The sequence below is a fragment of the Chiloscyllium punctatum genome, chromosome 14 (assembly GCF_047496795.1).
Source record: "Chiloscyllium punctatum isolate Juve2018m chromosome 14, sChiPun1.3, whole genome shotgun sequence".
Taxonomy (NCBI): Eukaryota; Metazoa; Chordata; class Chondrichthyes; order Orectolobiformes; family Hemiscylliidae; genus Chiloscyllium; species Chiloscyllium punctatum.
This window is the reverse complement of record NC_092752.1, coordinates 5,624,689-5,647,240: the sequence shown is the minus strand read 5'-3', so window position 1 is coordinate 5,647,240 and position 22,552 is coordinate 5,624,689. Positions and strand designations below refer to the sequence as shown.

The 22,552-nt window shown below is 40.9% G+C and overlaps 1 protein-coding gene across 5 annotated transcripts in view; it reads left to right on the top strand.

Annotated features, from left to right (window-relative positions):
• The window catches only part of rap1gds1 (RAP1, GTP-GDP dissociation stimulator 1), a 104,560-nt gene extending 87,466 nt beyond the window's left edge, over positions 1-17,094 (top strand). For all 5 annotated transcript variants that reach the window (XM_072583824.1, XM_072583822.1, XM_072583823.1 and 2 more), the window contains 3 exons: positions 6,014-6,140; positions 12,457-12,585; positions 16,394-17,094. In XM_072583824.1, the coding sequence (XP_072439925.1) occupies positions 6,014-6,140; positions 12,457-12,585; positions 16,394-16,521 (384 nt within the window). In that variant the 3' untranslated portion in view covers positions 16,522-17,094. The remainder of the gene's footprint in view (positions 1-6,013; positions 6,141-12,456; positions 12,586-16,393) is intronic.
• The last annotated feature ends 5,458 nt before the right edge of the window (positions 17,095-22,552 follow it).

The following is a 22,552-nucleotide window of genomic DNA, read 5'->3' as shown; positions in this document are numbered from 1 at the left end:
TTGGTTCTGTGGATATATAAATGGTAGCACCAAGAACCTGCTCCTGCTATTTATTTTTAAAAGTCAAATTAATGGAAACTTATTCAAGGTAGTAATTAGCAGTAAGGTGACAGTTCTAACGGAATATATTTTATTCTGCTCTTTAATTATAGCATTACTCTGTATTTCAGAAGTAAGCACACGGGGTTACCAGCTCCTAATGTTTAGCTATGTCCAATCAATGCGTAATTGCCCGTAATATAAGCTGGAGTATATAACAAAATAAGTCAATCTTCTAAAATAAATTAGAACCTGTAGTCTTTGATTAACTACCTGGAATATTGTGTGCAGTTCTGGTCTCCAAATTTGAGGAAAGACGTTCTGGTTATTGAGGGAATACAGCATAGGTTCATGAGGTCAATTCCTGGAATGGCGGGACTATCTTATGTTGAAAGACTGAAGCGACTGGGCTTGTATACCCTTGAGTTTAGAAGACTGAGAGGGGATCTGATTGAGGCGTATAAGATTATTAAAGGATTGGACACTCTGGAGGCAGGAAACCTGTTTCCACTGATGGGTGAGTCCCGAACCAAAGGACACAGCTTAAAAATAAGGGGTAGGCCATTTAGGACAGAGATGAGGAGAAACCTCTTCACCCAGAGAGTGGTGGCTGTGTGGAATGCTCTGCCCCAGAAGGCAGTGGAGGCCCAGTCTCTGGATTCATTTAAGAAAGAGTTGGATAGAGCTCTCAAGGATAATGGAATCAAGGGTTATGGAGATGAGGAAGGAACAGGATACTGATTTGAGGATGATCAGCCGTGATCATAATGAATGGTGGTGCAGGCTCGAAGGGCAGGATGGCCTACTCCAGCACCTATTGTCTAACTATTCAATTTAATGTAGAAACTGCAATTAATTATAACAGAAATGGATACAAGTTTAATGTTGGAATTCCCTGTGAAAGATGGTATAAACTTTACTAATGTAGCAACCTACTTGTATGAAATAGGTTGCTACATTACTGGTTGAAAAATGCTACATTTCAAAATATTTGTATACAAGATTGGGTGACATGGTGGCATAGCGGTTAGCACTGCTCCCTTACAGTACCAGCGTCTCTGGTTCAATTCCAGCTTTGGGTGACTATCTATGTGGAGCTTGCATATCCTTCCCTTCCACTGGGTTGCTCCAGTTTCCTCCCACAGTCCAAAGATTTGGCCGTGATAAATTGCTCCATAGTATCTGGGGTGTGCAGGGTAGGTGGATAAGCTATAATGCATGCAGGGTTACAGGGATAGGCTGTAGGAGTTGGTCTGAGTGGGAAGCTTTTCAGAGGGTCAGTGTGGACTTGATTGGCCAAATGGCCTCTAGTTGCACAGTTGGGATTCCATGATTGCAGTTTTAATTTGTTTTTTCAATAAAATTATATGCAAATATTTTTGTCAAAATCAAATTCCCTGGCACCACACATTTAATCCTGATTCTCTGGTCTCAGTAGAGTATTATCATATTTCCAGTCTTGTTTAGTAATGATCCTGAAGCAGATAACTACATCTTTAGCTTATTCTTGTGCATACCTCTAAAATGTTTAAACATGTTGGCCCAAAACTTGGCAAAATAAAACTTGGAGTTAGTAAGGACTGCAGATGTCAGAAGTCAGAGTTGATAAAATGTGAAGCTGGAATGGCACAGCAGGTCAGGCAACATCAGAAGAGCAGGAAAGTTGACATTTTGGATCAGGATCCTTCGTCAGGACTGGCCCATTTTATCAACTTAAAGCCACTATTTATGCACAAATGTCACAGCAACTTTAAGAGGGAAGATACAGGTTCAAAGTAGAAATCAAAAAGTTGCTGTAGAACTTGGCCCTTAACAATCAGCTTTATGTATACTGCATCTTGCTGCTTACACCCTTGTCCTTTCAAATGCATTAAGTGATAGATAAGGACTACATTTGTGAAAATTCTTGTGTGGGATTTTAACTGTGTTGCATATTAAGTCCTCTGACACTGAAAATTAACCTTTATAAGTGTGGTGTGTTATATCTTCAAGTTTTAATTGTTGGAGAGTTAAAACAATGTTTAACACTGCCCTGTTTTGTTTTTCCATCCAATCTTTCTTTCTCATTATTTTTATTTCTGTATCTGATTTTTCTGAGTCTATCTATCATAACTTGCATTTCCTTCTCAGTTCCTACCAGGTTAATTTAATATATATCTCCAATCTGATTTTTTAAGAAGTTACATGATTACATGCTCTGTGGGAAAAGTGCAATGTTTGTAATTAACTCTCCCTCCCAGCAATTATTGTAACATTTGTAGTGCAAAATGCTGCCCACTTAAAATACGAAGGACAAGTGTGACTACTGGCAGACACCTTTTTTATGGCAGGGCACAAGATTTTGAACTGTAAAGATCTGAATAAAATTACAGAAGTCTTCCACATTTCTACATAACTATATCTATTGTGTATTTATAAGAATATCAGAACAGAAATAGGCCATTCAGCCTTTCAAGCTGCTCATCCGTTTACTACAATCATGACTGAAAGCTGCTTTGTCTTTTACCCACAGTATTAATCATTAATGTTTATGGGGATAATCAAAAGTTCATTACTTCAAATATACTGAGGTTGAACCTCTGCTGCTCTGTGGGGTAGCAAATTTCAAAGATCCACAACTGAGTTTAGAAAAAAATTTCTCATCTCAGTCGTAAGTGGTATCCACTTTATATTTAAACTGTACCAGTTTTTTTATTCATTCACAGGATGAGAGCTGGCTATCAGCATTTATTGCCCATCTCTAATTACCCAGAGGGCAGTTAAGAGTCAACCACTTTGCTTATGGGTCTGGAGTCACATGTAGGTCAGACCAGCTAAGGATGTCAGTTTTCTTCCCTAAAGGACGTTAGTGAACCAAATGGTCTTTTCTGACAATTGACAATGGATGCATGGTCATCATTAGACTCTTAATTCCAGGTGTTTATTGAATTCAAATTCCACCATCTGCCTTGGCTGAACTCTAACCTGGGTCTCTGGATTAACAATACCATTAGATAATGCCATTAGACCATCACCTCCCTTGGTTGGCACATCTCCTTTCCATGGTGACTTCTAGACTCACCACGGAAACCTCCTGCCTACTCCTTTAAGTGTTTTATAGGTTACAATGAGATCATCTTACATGCTTTTGAGAATGCAGGCCTACTTTGCCCAATTTCTCCTCGTTAGGATAGTCCCACCCCAGGAACAAGTCTGGTGAACTTTCATTGTAATAGTTCTCTGGCAATCTTATCTTTCCTGAGATAAGGACCAAAACTGTAAATAGTACTTCAGGTGCAGTCTAACCATGCTAATGTACAATTTCAGCAAGATTTTACGAGTCCTACCTATACACACATTCTCTTGCAATAAAGACTAACATTCCATTAACTTTAATAGCTTCCTGCACCTGCAGGTTATTCTTAAGTGATTTTTTTCAACAAGGGCAACCAAGTCTTTTTTGCACATCTACACTTTCTAAGCTCTTACCTTCTAAGAAATGTTCTGTACATCTGTTCTTTCTACCAAAGTGGACACCCTAATGTTCCCATATTATATTCCATCTGCCACATTCTTGCCCATTCAGTAAGCCTGTCCAAATCCTGAAAATATTGCACATCTTCACAATGTTTATTTCTGCTTCCTTTATATCATTACTTTATCACTTGCAAATTTAGAAATATTACATTTGGTCCCTATACCCAATCATATTATGAGCAACTGGGGCCTAGGTACTGTTGCTTGCTGTACTCTTGTCAAGTGCGTAAATGATCCATTTATTCCTACTTTTTACTGTTAGTTAATGCTTTATCTATGCCAATGTATTTCTTCCTATGCCATGTGCTTATAACCAACCTCCCTTGTCAGAAGCATTATGAAAACCCATATACAGGGAAACCTCGATTATCCGAACGAGATGAGCGGGCATTATTTTGTTTGGATAATCAATTATTCGGTTGATCAATTAAATGCCTTTCTTCTGCGGCTCGGAGTTTTTAAAGTCTGCTCCATGTTCAGGAGACTGCAGCAGCATGCGAGCTCCAGCCCCCCAACACCTCCCCTTTTCTTCCCCCCCCCCCCCCCCCCCCCCCCCACAACCCATCCAACACCTCCCTCCACCCTGCAACACTGCCCCCCCCCGCACACCCCCAAGCCCATCCAAATAGCGCACATACACACAGCCACAGGCCCCCCCCCCCCCCCCACAACCTTTTACTGCAACTTTTTGACAGGTTCCACCTCTGCCCTGTACAGGACAATGTTGGTCAGATTATCTGGGGAAGGCGGTGGGGTTGAGGTGGTTTAGGGTACACTCCTCTGTAGAACTCCAGGGAAAATGTAGGGAGAGAGAGGGCAGGAGGTCAGTCTATCTTTTGGGTAATCCGATTTTCGGATAATTGGTATTCTGATAATCAGGGTTCCTTTGTATACTAATATTCATAAATCACCTTGATCAACTTTGTTACGAACATCCTCAAAAGACAATAAAATGGAGATTTGAAACAAAATACAGTGCTGGAGAAACTTAAGTCTGCCAGCATCTGTGAAGAGAGAAACAGAACAGAATAGTGACAAAAAATGCTGAGTTATCAAATGTGTTTTTCCTTTTGCAAATCCATGCTATGTACAATCAGATCATTTTTATCCATGTGTGTACTTAACCACATGCTTTGATAGATCCTAGAATTTTTCTTACTCCTGATGTAAAATAGATGCGTAGTTCCCTGTCCTTTTTTTTCTACTGCCTCTTAAATAGTGGGGTGATGTTTTGCAAGCTTCCAATGTGCAGGCATCACACCAGAATCTGCAGAACTTATGATCACCATTGTATATACTGTCTCAGTAGCCACCACCTCTAACACCCTGGGATGTATGCAATCTGATCCTGGGACCTAGTAGCATTCTGCCCCTTCTTTATTAATACCAATTTTCTTGATCTTCATTTTTCTCTAGTTACTTGGAAATTTCATTCTGGGAAATCTCATCTTCCTCAGTAAAAACAGACAAAGTAATCTATTATTGTAGAAAGTTAAATCACACAGAACACCCCAGTCCAACACCGGCATCTCCAAATCATGTCTATTATTGAAAATTGTGATTTACCTCATCTGTAATAAAAATAGGTTCAGGTATGATATAATTAAGTGAAATCTATGCTTAAAAGTACAAATGGTGCTACTTTGACAGTTTTGTTTTCATTAAAGTGAATTTAATTTTGCTGAAAAAGACACTATGAAGTTTTCCATCTTGTATTCATCAGAACAACTTACGCTGCAGGAGAAATGGCATTGCTGTGGAGAAAACATCAATGGAACATCGATGTGATTCTTCTTGGGGAATCTGACAGGCATTTGTTTTGTGGTTTGCAAGTGCAATTGGTTGAGTACTGTCTGTACTCTGCTAATTATGAGCATCCACAGGAGCATGTTATTGTTCATCTACTATTAGATATGATTCTGCAATTGGCCAGTATTTGCTGAACAGTCCTGAGTGTACTAATTCTACCAGTGACCAATTTAAGGATTTAAATTTAATTTATTCCATCTCATTACATGGCTCATTGATGCTTCCTACATGGTGCATCATTCAATATGCAAGGACGCATTACTTGTAAAACAAAAGGATATATTCATGTTTTACACCTTTATTGAATTACTTGTTGGCCTTTTCTGACTGCAAACTCCATTACCTCTGCCTGCCTTCATGTTAGCGTACAAATACATCAAAGAGTATTTCATATTCCGTGTTACAAGGACATTAAAAGATTCCCTTTCTCTTTGTTCCACCTCATTCTATAATCTTGAAAATTGAGTGAATTAAGAGAATTTCTGAATGTTATCTTGAAGGTTTTTATGCTCTTTGGCACTAATTTAAAGTCAGTAAATTCATAAATGTGGATCAATTATTTGACATCACTAGTAATATTCCTTTGATTTATGAATATTTAAACTCTTTGTTTAAAAATACTAACTGTTATCTTCCTGTGATTTGTAAGGATGTTGTCAAAGCCATCGTTCAAAGTGGTGGTGTTAAACATTTGGTCACTATGGCAACAAGTGAGCATGTTATAATGCAGAATGAAGCTCTTGTTGCTTTGGGATTGATTGCTGCTCTGGAACTTGGTGAGTAGTGACTAAGTTGTAGGACTGACTTTAAGCAATTTGTTGCAACTTTGTTAGTTTTGTAGGAATAGAAAACATCAAGTCTGTTAAACATCACAAAACAAATGACTATGCCTACGACTAGTAGCCGGTTTTGCATCTCATTGCTTTGACGACAGTGCCTGAGTTTTGTTGAACTAGTTTCTGAAAAGTGGTGAGTATTTTGGACTTGGTGGGCTATTTTAATCAATTTAATTGTTCAAGTTTACAATTCTTATGGCAGAGTTATACTGCTCAGAAATGAAGCTTTTCCCTTCAGGTTTTTAGTTGAAATTAGGGGTAATTTTATTCTCAAATACATTTTTCTGCAAATATTGAGAATTTTACTAAAAATGTAAACCAAATCCTCCCCCTCACCTGACCAGAATTGTACAGTGTACTATTCATCTTTTATGAAGCAAGCATAAAGCAATAGTAGATGAATATAATGCAAGGAGGATAGTGGCAACTGAAAGCAAATGCCAGTCATTCAAACTTGCTCCGTCTCCAGCATGTACAGATTAGCTGTTTGAAGTAGTCACTGTTCCAAAGAACAAAGAAATTTACAGCACAGGAACAGGTCCTTCGGCCCTCAAAGTCTGCACCAATCCAGATCCTCTATGTAAACCTGTCACTTATTTTCCAAGGATCTGTATCCCTCTGCTCCCTGCCCATTCATGGATCTGTCTAGATACATCTTAACTGACGCTATTTATGCCTGCCTGTACCACCTCTGCTGGCAACATGTTCCAGGCACCCACTATCCTCTGCATAAAGAACTTTTCACGCATATCTCCCTTTAAACATTTCCTCTGTCTCATCTTGAATTCGTGACCCCTAGAAATTGAGTCTCCAACTCTGAGGAAAAAAAACTTGTTATCCACCCTGTCTATACCCCTCATGATTTTGTAGACCTCAGTCAGGTGCCCCCTCAACTTTTGTCTTTCTAATGAAAATAAACCTTATCTACTCAACCTCTCATCATAGCTCATGCCCTCCCTACCATACAACATCCTGGTGAACCACCTCTGCATCCTCCAAAGCATCCATGTCCTTTTGGTATTGTGGCAACCAGAACCGTACACAGTATTCCAAACGTGGCCAAACTGAAGTCTCATACAATTGCAACATGACCTGCCAATTCTTCTACTCAATACCCCCATCTAACAAAGGAAAGCATGCCGTATGCCGCCTTGACAATTCTATCAACCTGCATTGCCACCTTCAGGGAATAATGGACCTGAATACCCAGATCTCTCTGTATATCAATTTTCCCCAGGGCTTTTCCATTTACTGTATAATTTGCTCTTGAATTGGATCTTCCAAAACGCATCACCTTGCATTTGTCTAGATTGAACTCCATCTGCCATTTCTCCATCCAACTCTCTAATCTACCTATATTCTGCTGCATTCTTTGACAGTCCCCTTCACTATCTGCTACTTCACCAATCTTCTTTTCATCTACAAACTTGCTAAGACCACCTATACCTTCCTCCAGATCATTTATGTATATCTCAAACAGTGGTCCCATCATGGGTCTCTGGAACACCATTGGTTACAGTTCTCCATTTTGAGAAACTCCCTTCCACTACTGTTTCCTATTGCCCAGCTAGTTCTCTATCCATCTAGCTACTATATCCTGGACCCCATGCGATTTGATAAGGTTTCCCATGGTAGGCTAACGGCGAAAGTGATATCTACAGCCCTTTCCTCATGGAGTTCTATTAAATTGGTACGGTTTGACCACCTCTGCACAAAACCAAATGGGAATAGATCCTATCTCTCAGTATCTTCTCCAGCAGCTTCCCTACCACTGACGTTAGGCTCACCAGTCTAGAATTACTTGGATTATCCCTGCTACCCTTAAACATTAGCAATTCTCTACTCCTCCAGGACCCCACCCATATTCAAAGATGCTGGAAAGATAATTTTTAAGGCTCAAGCTATTTCCTATCTTCCCTCAGTAACCTGGGATAGATCCCCCAGGACCTGGGGATTTGTCTGCCTTAATGCCTTTTAGAATACCCAACTCTTCCTCCCTCCTTATGCCAGCTTGACCTAGAATAATCAAATATCTATGCCTAACCTCAACGTTCATCACATCCCTTTCCTCAATGAATACCGATGCAAAGTAGTCATTAAGAATCTCACCCACTTTCTCTGACTCCACTCATAACTTTCCTCCTTTGTCTTTGAGTGGCCAGTCCTTTGTCTATTACGCTCTTGCTCCTTGTATACAAATGAAAGGCTTTGGGATTTTCCTTAACTCTGTTTGCTAAAGATATTTCATTACCCCTTTTAGCCATCTAAATTACTCATTTCAGATTGGTCCTACTTTCCCAATATTCTTCCAAAGCTTTGTCTGTTTCCAGTCACTTAGACCTTTTTTTTTGTATGCTTCCTTTTTCCTTTTCTCAATTTCACCTGTCATCCATGGTTCCCTAATCTTGCCATTTCTATCCCTCATTTTCACAGGGACATGTCTGTCTTGCACTCTAATTAATCTCTTTTTGAAAGCCTCCCACATATCAAATGTGGATATACCTTCAAATAGCTGCTCCCAATCCACATTCCCCAGCTCCTGCTGAATTTTGCCATAGTTAGCCTTCCCCCAATTTAGCACTGTTGCTCCTATATCTTTCCATAATGTGTTTGTATATTTGTACCTCTATCTCTCACTTGCTGTTGGGAGGTCTGTAGTACAGCCCCAACATTGTTACCGCACCTTCCTATTTCTGAGCTCTGCCCATATTGCCTCACTGCTCGAGTCCTCCATAGTGCCCTCCTTTAGCACAGCTGTGATATCCTCTCTGACCAGTAATGCAACTCCTCCATCCCTTTTACCGCCCTCTCTATCCCGCCTAAAGCATCTATATCCTGGGATATTTAGATGCCAATAATGTCCTCCCCTCAACCAAGTCTCAGTAATAGCAATAACATCATACTCCCATGTACTAATTAAAGCGCTAAGTTCATCTGCCTTAACTACTACACTTCTCACATTGAAACAAATGCACCTCAGACCACCTGCCCCTTTGTATTCATCATCTGCTTCCTGCCTCCTCTTCCCCTTAGTCACCCTGACTTCACTATCTAGTTCCTTACAGGCTTTAGTTACTACCTCCTTACTGTCCACTACCTCATTTGGTTCCCATTCCCCTGCCACATTAGTTTAAGTACTCTCCAACAGTGTTAGCAAAAGTACTCCAAGGACATTCGTTCCAGTCCGGCCCAGGTGTAGACCGTACAATTTGTAATAGTCCCACCTCCCCCAGAACCTGTCCCAATGTCCCAAAGATTTTAACCCCTCCCTGCTGTACAATCACTCAAGCCACGCATTCATCCTGCCTATTCTTTCATTTCTACTCTGGATAAATAGGACCTCTTCATGTAGCTCACGTAGGAGATAATAGTTATCCCAGAATGCAGTGAAGTAAGTTTTCAAGACTCCCTTGCCAAGGAAATTTTGATCCTAGAAGTGTGACAGCTGTGCAGTCAGAGAGCACACCAGGAAACAACAGATTCCAGTGCAGATTTAGAGTTTCTCAAATTATTTATCTAGACTGCTCTTTTTGTTTTCAATTATTACCTTGCATTGTAGCTATCACTCAACAAGGTTTCTCAATTGCTTAGGAAGAACAAAGTAAACTTTTGAATTTTGCAGTCTGTGTTCTAGTGTATTCTTATTCAAAAGAAAGGTATTAAATGTCTTTGCGTCAGCTTTTGTGTGATCAACTTAATTTGTTATTGTGGCAACTAACCCACTTGAGTATAAAACATTCTGGAGTAATCAATACGTACTGTTGTGATCCTGCCTGATAATGTTGGACAAGTCTATGCCAGAGTGAGACCTGGCTTGATAAATTATGAATTTTAGTTCACCCTGATTCCACTTTTAAAGCTCCTTCTTTAGTTGGCATGGCTATAATTGGTTTATTTTGAGCAAACCCCTGCATTCACTCAATGTATTTCATCAGTCAGATACTTTTCCTGAGCCCCTTAAACTGCTAACACAGCTCACACTACAGTACTTAACATGGATGCATTAAACACCTCTTCCACAGCATTTGCTGAGAAATGTCCCTGAAGTTTTTCTTAATGATACTGAGCCACTATTTTTTTTTGTCCTGACTGTTTTAGAGGCTAATAAACTACACTACAACTGACAGACTTTGTTGGTCTCTGAATAACATGCTTCACACTCTGGGTGGGGTGGGGGAGGACCCGCACATTCACTGACCTTCTGGATAGTTATATCACCTTTTTGTTAAAATTATTCACTCCTGATAACATAGAACATTTCGTTGCTAGGCAACAAGCCATGTTTCTCTTTCCTACACTTGGTTCTAAATACTGAACAATTCTCTTGAGCATTGTTAAAAGCCTTATTTATATATATGTCAACAAATTTTGTGAAGAACCTGCACAGCAATACATACTATTAATCTACAAGTAATTTTTACATTTCTATTGTTCAACATCTCTTCAGTTTTCAACCTTTCATTGGGGATCATTTTGCAAAGGTCATAAAAAAAACTTATACAGGATGTTTGAAAACTGGCATATTTGTGATAACATTTGACAGATTAAAGGTTAGGCATGGTATAAATTCTTTAATTGTCATTAAACTGATTACAAATTTATGCTAGTTACCATTTATACTACTATACCACTCAAATATGTTTGACAGAAATGGGAACCACTGAATTTCCTTGTGTCAGATTGAGAAGCAATTTGGAGAGCTTTTCAGTGAGTTTATGCAGTTGTTTTGACAGAATGTAGTTTCTCCATATAAGCAAAAGAACAAGGGTGAAATGGGATTTTCTAAACCAAAGTGAAGTACACTTGAAATGCCTACTGATTAATTGAAGTGTTACATCTTTATAAATAATTAACACTTGTTAAATAAAGTGAACAGCTTCAGTCCTGTTAAAATGCTTTTGCAGTGTTTCTCTCTGACAGCATCAGTGAGAACAATAACTTTCAACGTAGGAAATATGCTAGCACCTTAGTACAGTGCATTAATGCACCACATTGTACATTTCTCATCAACAAACCCAAGCAAGCAGACAAAACATGTCCAGAAACTCTCGCCATTCCTCTCCATTCAAAGACCTCCTGAAAATTACTGCCAGACTACCTAGATCTCTTGGCATCATGGTAGGCAACAAACCTACCAACACACTAAAACAGCAGATAAAGAACTTGAAAGACCCTAGATAGGCAACAAGCAAAACTAATGTCATTTACAAAATACCTTGCAAGGACTGTAACAAACACTACATTCGACAAACAGTCAGAAAATTAGCCACCAGGATACATGAACATAGTGTATGACCCACCCTCACTAGTACCTTTACAAACAGATGAAGGAGGACAGCACTTCGATTGGGACAACACATCCATTCTAGGACAAGCCAAACAGAAACACATGCAAGAATTCCTAGCAGCATGGCATTCCCACTGCAACTCTGTCAACAACACACTGACTTGGATCCCATTTATCACCCCTAGAGAAAAAGAACAGGAACTGACATCGCCACAGGAAATTACATCACCAGCCCAAGGAAACTTAAACAAATAAATAAAAAGCAGGCCATACCACCAGTGCTTCATCCAGAGACCCACTGATGTTAACTAGTATGTTAACAAAACGTCTGAAAACACACCTTCCAGCTCAGCGAGCAAATCCTACATCCAGCACTACATTGTTATTTGATTTATGACATTGTAGTTGTACAGATTCTGAAACGAATTAGTCTAATGACTGATGCATTTACAAAGAAAATACCTAAACTATCATCAAATGCACCATCCCTTTAAGTATTCAGTAGTGGAATACTTAATTTTTGGATATTTTAAAAATATTAAATCAGATTGAACCCTCTTTCCACTGATTTCAATTGAGCACACTCAACCAAATAACCCATTCCATTGTAGACTTGAATAAAAGCAAAATACTACAGATGCTGGAAATAAATAGGATAATATTGGTGAGAAAGATTATACATTATAGGTTTGAGTTCACTTCGGATAGCTGTGACCCAAGCTAATTCAACACGTTTTCCGTTTAGGAGAATTAATGTGATCAAAAATGAAGCTTGAAATGAATTCTATTTGAGTACATTAAAAATCATTGGGCATAGTATTTGCAAGGGAACATTTTAGCTTGGCATTTAAGTACGGGTGAAGAGAAACCACTTCATGGAAATTGAGTCATATCTTTGTTCATTGGATATGATACACTTGAATTTATTTCTGGTATTCAGTTTTGATGAGTTTTTGGTTGCACCCTTAGGCACAGCTGAACAGGATCTGGAGAATGCTAAACTGGTGGAAATTCTGCACAAGCTGATTTCTGATGATTCCAGTGCACCTGAAATCAAGTACAACTCCATGATAATGATTTGCACCATAATGGGATCGGGTAAGGCTAATGGTCACAAATAATCCCTGTTAAATAACTCTGTACCATCTGCACTATTTGAAATTGTAGACCAAGTATCAGCAATATAGAAACAGACTATTTTAAGCCTCCTCTCCATCTCACCCCATTGTCATACTTTTATTCATTATTCCATGGTGCTGTTACCTGGCTGCCCCTTAAATCCATCTATACTAATCCTTGGTAGCAAGTTCCACATTCTCCTCTCTGGGTAAAATGTTTTGAATTCCTTACTTAATTTTAATGATCATTACCTGTGGTCTCTAACCTGCAAATGAAAACATCTTTGTCCAGTTTATCAAAGTGGGCGGCACGGTGGCACAGTGGTTAGCACTGCTGCCTCACAGCGCCTGAGACCCGGGTTCAATTCCCGCCTCAGGCGACTGACTGTGTGGAGTTTGCACGTTCTCCCCGTGTCTGCGTGGGTTTCCTCCGGGTGCTCCGGTTTCCTCCCACAGTCCAAAGATGTGCTGGCCAGGTGAATTGGCCATGCTAAATTGCCCATAGTGTTAGGTAAGGGGTAAATGTAGATGTAGGGGTATGGGTGGGTTACGCTTCGGCGGGGCGGTGTGGACTTGTTGGGCCGAAGGGCCTGTTTCCACACTGTAAGTAATCTAATCTAATCTAATCTAAAAAAACCTTTCTTATTTTTGGAGGCCTCTTCCCTTCTGTTACCAGACTTTTGAATGGACTTCTCATTAATTCGGATCGCTCCCCTCTCTATGCACCACCTCTATGGCTGTAATACTGTATTCTGCACTCCAAACCTCCAACACGGTGCCATTCTCCGAGCCTGACCATCACTGCCCCCTCTGACCTTCGCCTTCATCCACCTATTGCTTTCCCAGCCACCCTAAGGCTTATGCCCGAAACGTCGATTCTCCTGCTCCCTGGATGCTGCCTGACCTGCTGTGCTTTTCCAGCACCACACTCTTGACTCTGATCTCCAGCATCTGTAGTCCTCACTTCCTCCTCCCTGTATTCTGCACTCTGTTCTGCTACCCGATGCACTTTGTACTGTATGATCGGCCTTATAGCACACAAAACAACACTTTTTTTTTCCACTATCTTGGTACATGTAACAATGACACATCAATCAATCTATTAATCCACAATATGAAAACAAAATACTGCAAATGCTGGATATATGCAGCAGTTTGGGCAGCATCTGAGCAGAGCGAAAGAAAGTTATCATCGACATGACTCTTCAAAACTGAAACCTTGGGATTAATGCTGTTGAAAATGGGTGAGAAGCAAAGGTCATGGAAAAGGAGATTGAGACCAAAGTGTATGGAATCCAAGAGAAAGGGAGTGAAAATAGTGGATAACAGTCAAGGCATAGATCCAGGTTAGGTGCTAATTGGCTGAAACCAAAGTCAAGGTAGAAAAACTAAGGTAGGAATATTATAATCGGAAACAAAGTTCATGATCTGCTGATATTAAATTCAGTGTTGAGTCTGCAAGGTTGTAAAATGAATTGGTGTTCCTCCAGCCTGTGTTAGGCTTCACTGGAACACTGCAGCTGGTTTAGAATAGAAATCTGAACATCCGAACAGGATGGTATATTTTGAACCAGCAAGCAATCCAAGCATCAACATCTTGTTTATGGACTGAGCCGAGATGTTCCTCAAAGCGATAACCCACTCTGCATTTGGTCTCCCCAGTGTAGGGGAGACGTGCATGGCAGATGCAGTAGATTAGATTGAAAGAAGTATAAGTGAATGTTGCTTCACCTGGAAGAGGGAGAAGGTATAAGACTAAGGATTACACATTCTGTGAATTTGTAGGAAGGTGCCATGATGGAGGAGGGTGGATACTGCTGCACTAAGGTATTGAGGCTAATAGAGAAGTAGACCATGATATCAGAGGGAACAGTGTTTGCAAAATATTGAGGACCCAGTGTCTCATAGTGGTGTAATGCTTGACATGGCCGATGATCATGGAAGACAAATCCCTCCTTTGTCTTCTCTCTAACCATTACCATTCCCTTTGCCTTTTGTTCTATGCTATCTCAGAATTGTAGAATCCGTACAATGTGGAAATAGGCCATTTGGCCCATTGACTCTGCACCAACTGTCCAAACCTTTTGATTTCCATTCTCTCTTACTTTTCCCTCACCTAGCCTTCAGTTCTACATGGCCCTCCCTCCACTGACTTTATAGTATAAAACCCATGACGTTTCCACTTCAGGTCCAAAGAAGAGACATTGGACTCAAAACAAAGCTGCTTCTCGATTTGAGCCATCTCTGCCTTCACACTTCTGCGGGGAGAAAAGTCCCAGTCTATTCAGTCTTCCTGCTTTTGAATAAACAATGCAGTGCAGCATAGTCTAAAACATCTATGACACCCAATGAGAACAAACAAGGCTGTTACCTTTATTTTACTTGTAATTTACTTATCATACATTTCAAATTCTGTTTAATGTTTTAACATTGTTTCCCTTATGTTCTGTTTTATAAGTAAGATTTTGTGCCCAGGTATCTTTGTGCCTCAAATGGCGCTATAAGTCTTGTGAACTTTTCATTGTACTCACGTGAGTACATGTGACAATAAACCAAATTCAATTCAAATTCTGAATGGCCAAATGCTGACATTAAAGTGCTAAGTATTTCTAATAATTTTCTTTATTCCTGCTTCTGGAGGTTTGTTTAGACTTGCAGTTCCCATCAGTGTCGTGGTGGTAATCAGTTGAAAATTGCTTCAGCAAAATGGGGGTCATGAAAATACTGAATGTCAGTGATACTGATGGAAGCTACCTTGGAGAAATGATTGTGGCAAAGCTGAATTACAATGTTCAGTTATAATTAGTGTTGCCTTGAAGATCTTGAAACACCGTTATTAATTTTCTCATTGCATTCTAGCTACTCCTCCTAACCTAGTTTCTCCCATAATCATTGTTGCTTGGTGACCGCTGACTCTTGTCAGTTGTAGCTCTTTTAGGGGTGAGGGGCAAGGAACTGGGAACTATTGAATGGTGTAAAAAGGATCAATAGTTCCATTTTGTTCAATCGGTTGAATGTGAATGATGATGGATATTGGCTCCTGAGTTTGTGACTGAAACAGCGTGGTCGATGATGACTCATCTTAGCAATTTTGACCATTTGAATAAATAATTATTGCTGATATTACTAATTGGTGTGCTACACCCATTTAAGCAAGTATTTACCCCATCCCCATTCTGAAACACATCTTTCAAAGTTCTATTTATTACTGCATTTACTAAATAGCCAAGACTGCTGTTAGAATAGGAAACAAAATAAGGCAAGTACTTAGCCCAGTGTTAATTTTGTCCTCATTAGACTACTTTCAGTGAGCCTGGTGAAATCTTAATTGTGTGCCATCTTAGTTAATTATTTCCTATGTTCTCAAACTTCACAATCATGTGCCATGCACCATTAGTGCAAGTATTTTTCAACACAAGTCATTCTGCTTTGTTCAATGATGTTTGTAATATTCACCAGCTGTTTTGCAACTTCTCTCTTCCCTTTGTTCTGACTACATGCTATTTCTGCTGTTTTCTAATTGTCAGTGTGTGCTAAAATGACATGGATCCAGACTGTCATCATTCTAGTCTTATAAATACAAAATTCAATACTAGTGATGAATGTGCAAAGCTGATGTGACATTTATACGATTAGCGATGTTTTATTTAACTGTGATTTGTGAAGTTGCTACTAGTGAATGTATCATTACAACTGGAAGTTTAATATCAATCTGATTTATGTCACTCATTTTTCACCGTCATTCTCATATTTATACTTGTTATAAGCAAGATTTTTTTATTTTTCAGAACTACTTAGAAAAGAAGCACAAAATATGCCATTCAAGGAGGTCGTGTCAAAGCTTCGCCGCCATGAGAATAAGCTTGTAGCTCAGCAGGCATTAGTGACGGAGCAAAGACTGATTATTGAAAGCTGAGATTTGTTCCCCATTACCTGTTCTTTAGTGTCTTGTCACTGGATCACCTTTGTCTGCTGTGAAATGCTCATGCGGTACCCTTGCTTCTCACCTATCGTGCATGAATTAGATTGGTCCTGTCTTGACAAACAAAAAGCTGGGACCAGGTACTTCCAGCTGTAAGCTGTGGTTTTAAACAAAAAAAACTTAGCCATTTGTCATCCCATGTCCACGTAATGTCCCTTTTAAATACCTGAAGCAATATGGTAGAGCTTGCATGGTGTAGTAAAATAACAATGTGGCAATGTTTATAGAAAAAATAATGCACACCTCCCATACAGCTGCCTCATTTGCATTTTGTACAGAACTGTAAAGCTATCAGCTGGAGAGGATGCAAAAATTAAACCTGGGTTTTCCTTTTTAGATTCAGATATTGAAGCTTGCTCCATTCTTAACGCTACCAAAAACCCCACAAAACAACAATGGAAAAAGAAACTAGCGTGCATCATCAGTCCTTCCAGGTGTCCAGATGTTGGCTGTTAATTATGTAAAATTGTGGTACCTAGAATTAATAAATTAAATCTAGAGTTCTGAGCGGTGTTCTGTTGTGTTTTAAAAGCAGGATTTATTGAATGGTGTGAATTCCACTTATTCCTGGTGAACTGTATTGCCTTGCCATGAATTTTGTTCATATTTCCCCTGCACAAACAGGGCCTTTACAATCACTCTTTTAGTAATTTGCAGTAACATCATATCTTTTGTCTTATTTGGCTCAAAGAAGCTGAAAATAGGAGTAGGCCTTTCACCCAGTCCAGTCCACTGTACCATTCGATATGATTGTGACTGATTATCCATCTCAGCAACCTGTTCTTGCTTTCTTCCCATGCCCTATGATCCCTTTAGTCCTAAGAACTGTGTCTGACTCCCTTTTTGTGGTAGAGAATTCCACAGGCTCACTGCTGTCTAACTTCTCCTCATTGTGCTTCATGCATGATGTCACCATGCTCCTTATCCACCTGGGTTTGTCAGTTTCCTACCCAAACAGCCACAGAGCTGCTGTATCTCACTTTACTCCAATCCACCCTCTACTGGCATGTGCTCCTTCAAATATTGCACCTGCCCCTTTCCTTTCCACAGGCTTCTTTAAGGGACTGTGGAACATGAATGTACACAACTCTCACTGCCAGAATTCCAAGGCAGGGCAAAATATAATGCTTCAAAGGCACTTTGAAGCTCTTCTGAAAAACTGCAGTGTTATCCTTACTTTGAGAGAGGAATTTGCTACCAATCATTCAAATTAGTAACCACCTGTCCATCAAATTATAAGAACATAAGAGCTCAGAGCAGGAGTAGGTCATCTCTCCCTTAGAGTTCACTCTACCATTCAATAAGATCACAGCCGATCTTTTCGTGGCCTCAGCTTCACTTACCCGCCCTCTCACCATGACCCTTAATTTTTTTGAACAGTAAAGGAATTATCTATCTTAGCTTTACAATCATTTGCTGAAGAGTCATAGAGTTGTACAGCATGGAAACAGATCTTTCGGTCCAATCTGTTCATGCTGACCAGATATCCCAACCCAATCTAGTGCCACCTGGCCCATATCCCTCCAAAGCCTTCCTATGCAACATTTAAGGCATTTGGATGGATATTTGAAATTGTACAAGCCTCCACCACTTCCTGTGGCAGCTCATTCCATACACATACCATCCTCTGTGGAAAAAGTTGCCCCTCCGGTCTTTTTTATATCTTTCCCCTCTCACCCTAAACCTATGCCCTCTAGTTCTGGACTCCCTGACCCCAGAGAAAAGACTTTGTCTATTTATCCTATCCATGCCCCTCCATTTTATAAACCTCTATAAGGTCACCCCTCAGCCTCTGACACTCCAGGGAAAACAGCCCCAGCCTGTTCAGCCTCCCCCTATAGCTCAAATCCTCTAATCCTGGCAACATCCTTGTAAATCTTTCCTAAACCCTTTCAAGTTTCACAACTTCTTCCCTGGACAGGGATTTCCAGATTCACAGCCCTCTGGGTGAAGAAGTTCCTCGTCATCCGTCCTAAATCTGCTCCTTCTAATTTTGAGGCTATGCCCACTTGCCCTAGTTTCACTTGTCAGTAGAAACAACCTCTCTACTTCTATCTTATCTATCCCCTTCATAGTTTGTTTCAAGCAGATCCCATTCTTCTGAATTCCAATGAGTATAATCCCAGCCTACTCAGTCTGTCCCCATAAGCCACTCCCCTCAACTCCAGAATCAACCTAGTGACTGTACCCCTTATAGTGTCAGTACATCCTTTCTCAAGTAAGGAGACCAAAACTGCAGGCAGTGCTCCAGGTGTGGCCTCACCAGCATCTTGTACAACTGCAACATAATCCCTCAGTTTTTAAACTCACTCCCTTTAGCAATGAAGGACAAAATTCCATTTGCCTTTTTAATTACCTGTTGTACCTACAGACCAGCTTTCTGTGATTCATGCAGAAGGACACCCAGATCCCTCTACACAGCAGCATGCTTCAATTTCTTACCATTCAAGTAATAGTCCCTTTTACTGTTACTCTTACGGAAATGGATGACTTCACATGTATTAACATTGTACTTCATCTGCCAGAACTTTGTTCACACACTTAAACTATCCATGTCCCTTTGTAAAGATTCAGTCCTCTGCACACTTTGCTGTACCTTAGTTGTATCCACAAACTTTTGACACTACAGGTCGTTCCCCAATTCCAAATCATTTATGTAAATTGTGGTCCCAACACTGATCCCTGAGGCACACCACTAGTCACTGATTGCCAACTAGCATAGCACTCTGTGGGTGACACAGCGGTTAGCACTGCTGCCTCACAAAGGCAGAGACCCAAGTTCAATTCCCACCTCAGGCGACTGACTGTGTGGAGTTTGCACATTCTCCCCGTGTCTGCGTGGGTTTCCTCCCACAGTCCAAAGATGTGCAGGTTAGGTGAATTGGCCGTGCTAAATTGCTCAGTGTTAGGTGAAGGGGTAAATGTAGGAGTATGGGTGGGTTGGGTCCAACAAGTCCACACCGACCTGCCAAACCACAAGGGTCTGTTTCCACACGAAGTAATCTTTTTAAAAAAGCACTCGTTTGTTGTACTCTTTTTGCTGCTTGTTGTTTAACCAATCCTCAATTCATGCCAATATGTTGCTCCTAATACAGTGTATCTTTATCTTATGCAGCAGCCTCTTGTGTGGCACCTTGTCGAAGGCCGAATCCATTCGGCATGGAAAGTTGTTCCGAAGGGTCTGTTTCTGTGCTGTACCTTTCTATGACTCTGATCTAGATACACCACATCTACTGGGTCTCTATTGCCCACCCTGCTCGTAATGTCTTCATAGAATTCCAAAAAATTAGTTAAGTAACCTGCCCTTCATGAACCCATGCTGCATCTGATTAATGGGACAATTTCTATCTGAATGCCTTACTATTTCTTTCTTGATAATAGACTCAAGGCCCAACATCTTAAGTGATGTGGCAGAGCAGTCACATAACCGCACTCTGGGTCCTGTGAGATATCTTCTCCCATTTGTGCCAGAGAAGAGCAGCCTACTGAATCATGTAAAGATAGTTGAGTGATTCTGCAACAGTCATCCTAAAATCAATGGACCTGTAATGAAAGTTTGGTCACTAGAGGGCAGCCAAGGCCTAGTCAGCTGAGCAAAGGTGAGGACTGCAGATGCTGGAGATCAGAGTCAAGAGTGTGGTGCTAGAAAAGCACAGCAGGTCAGGCAACATCGAAGGAGCAGGAGAGTCAACGTTTCGGGCAAAAGCCCTTCATCAAGAATGGGGGTGGGGAGATGAAAGTGGGGGTAATTAGTGACTGGTCAGAGGAGGGTGGAGCAGTTAGGTGAGGTGGAAGATGGACGTTAGGAGAGTAGTGCCAATTTGGAAGGTTGGATATGGGGTAAGGTGGGGGGGGTGAAGAAATGAGGAAACTGGTGAAATCCACATTGATGCCATGGGGAAGGTGGGTCCAAGGCAGAAGATGAGGCGTTCTTCCTCCAGGCTTCAGGTGGTTAGGGAATGGTGGGAATTGAAGTGTTCAGCCACAAGGTGGTGGGGTTGGTTGTCATGTTCTCCTTTAAATATTGCACCTGCCCATCATGTAACATTTCCCCAGGCTTCTTTAAGGGAAAATGAATGCAGGTGTCCTGGAGATATTCTCTGAAGTGCTCTCTGGGACACCTGCACCAACCAACCCCACCACCCCATGGTCGAACACTTCAACTCCCCGTCCCACTCCCCCAAGGACATGCAGATCCTGGGCCTCCTCCATTGCCTCTCCCTAACCACCCAATGCCTGGAAGAAGAATGCCTCATCTTCTGCCTCTGGACCATCCAACCCCATAGCATCAACATGGTTTCCTCATTTCCCCTCCCCCCACCCAACTTTCCAACTCTGCACTGTCCTCATGACCTGTTAACTGTCCATCTTCCTTCCCACCTATCTGCTCCACCCTCTGACCTTTCACCATTATCCCCAACTCCACCTACCTATCGCAATCTCAGCTACCTTCCCCCTCCACCCACTGCCCCAACCCCATTTATCTCACCACCCCCTCTGCTCACAGCCCCATTCCCAATGAAGGGCTTTTGCCTGAAACTACTCTCCTGCTCCCCTGATGCTGCCTGACCTGCTGTGTTTTTCCAGTACCATGCACTCTACTTGGTCAGCTGAGGCTGGGGCTGAAACCCACATTCTCATCAGCAATTCAGCTTGCCACAAAACTGCTAGCCTCCATTCTTGCCAGTGTTTTGGAAGTATTAAATATTGCTACGTCAACATAAAAGAGGCAAAATGGAAAAGGGCTATAGATATTTAAACCAAGCTATGGCTCACTCAAACATTTGACTTTATTATGCTCTCAGTATTATGTCGTATTTTACACAACGCATTTTCTGGTGATTATACACTGGAGAAAACTCTAGCATTGGTGGTAACAGTCCCCTACTTGAGGACCCATTCATCAGCACTAACCTCAGTCAATATTAAATTTAAAAATTGAAGATCATTGAGATAGCATTTGTGGAGAGAAAAACAACTTAGTTCCCGATGTGGTCTCCTCTACGTTGGGGAGACAGGACACCAACTTGCGGATTGTTTCAGAGAAAATCTCTGGGACACCCGCATCAACTAACCCCACCACCATTTCACCTCCCCCCACCTTATCCCAGTCCCAAGCCTCCAACTCAGCACCACCCTCTTGACCTATCCATCTTCCCTCCCATCTCCTCTCCATCCTCCTCGCCGACCTATCACCTTCTCACCCACTTTCATCGACCTATTGCATTCTCAGCTAACTCCGACACCCCACCCCTCCCCAGTCCCACTCCCCTCCCATTTATCTCTCAATATCTCCCCGGCCCACAAGCCTCATTCTTGATGAAGGGCTTATGCCCAAAACATCCTCGGATGCTGCCTGACCTGCTGTGCTTTTCGAGCAACACAGTCTCAACTCTGATCTCCAGCATCTGCAGTCCTCACTTTCTCCTAACATTTCAAGTTGCTGAGTGAGCTTTCATCAGAAGTCAGCATCTTCTGCGTTTACTCTGTCCGATATCTGAATTAAAATTAGGATGAGTAGGACAAATTGTACAGAGGAAAGGCCTTTGTACATTAATCCTGAATGAAATACAATAGCAAATGTGTGTTGATCTCCAGCCTGGTCATGCTTCTCATACACGGGCCTAAAATATATATTTCTATTTCAAGTTTGTATCCACCCTCATCAACATGTCACTGAGGTTCTACTCTGGTATTGTGGAGAATTTCTCCAGTTCAGACGTAAGTAGACATATATTTGCCCATGAATAAATAATTCTGCTGGATATTTTTGTGAGCTGTAGACCAGCATAATGTGATGATTGTATAAATATTCGTGATGTTTTCTATTATGTTGTCTGCTGAAAAAGGTCAGAACAGAATTCTATAGTTTGTTCATTGTGGCTGTTTAGAAGTCTGCATTCAAGGACAGAAAGGACATTGAACAGCAAACAGGAAATACTGAAGTTAAATTTTAATTCCCTAG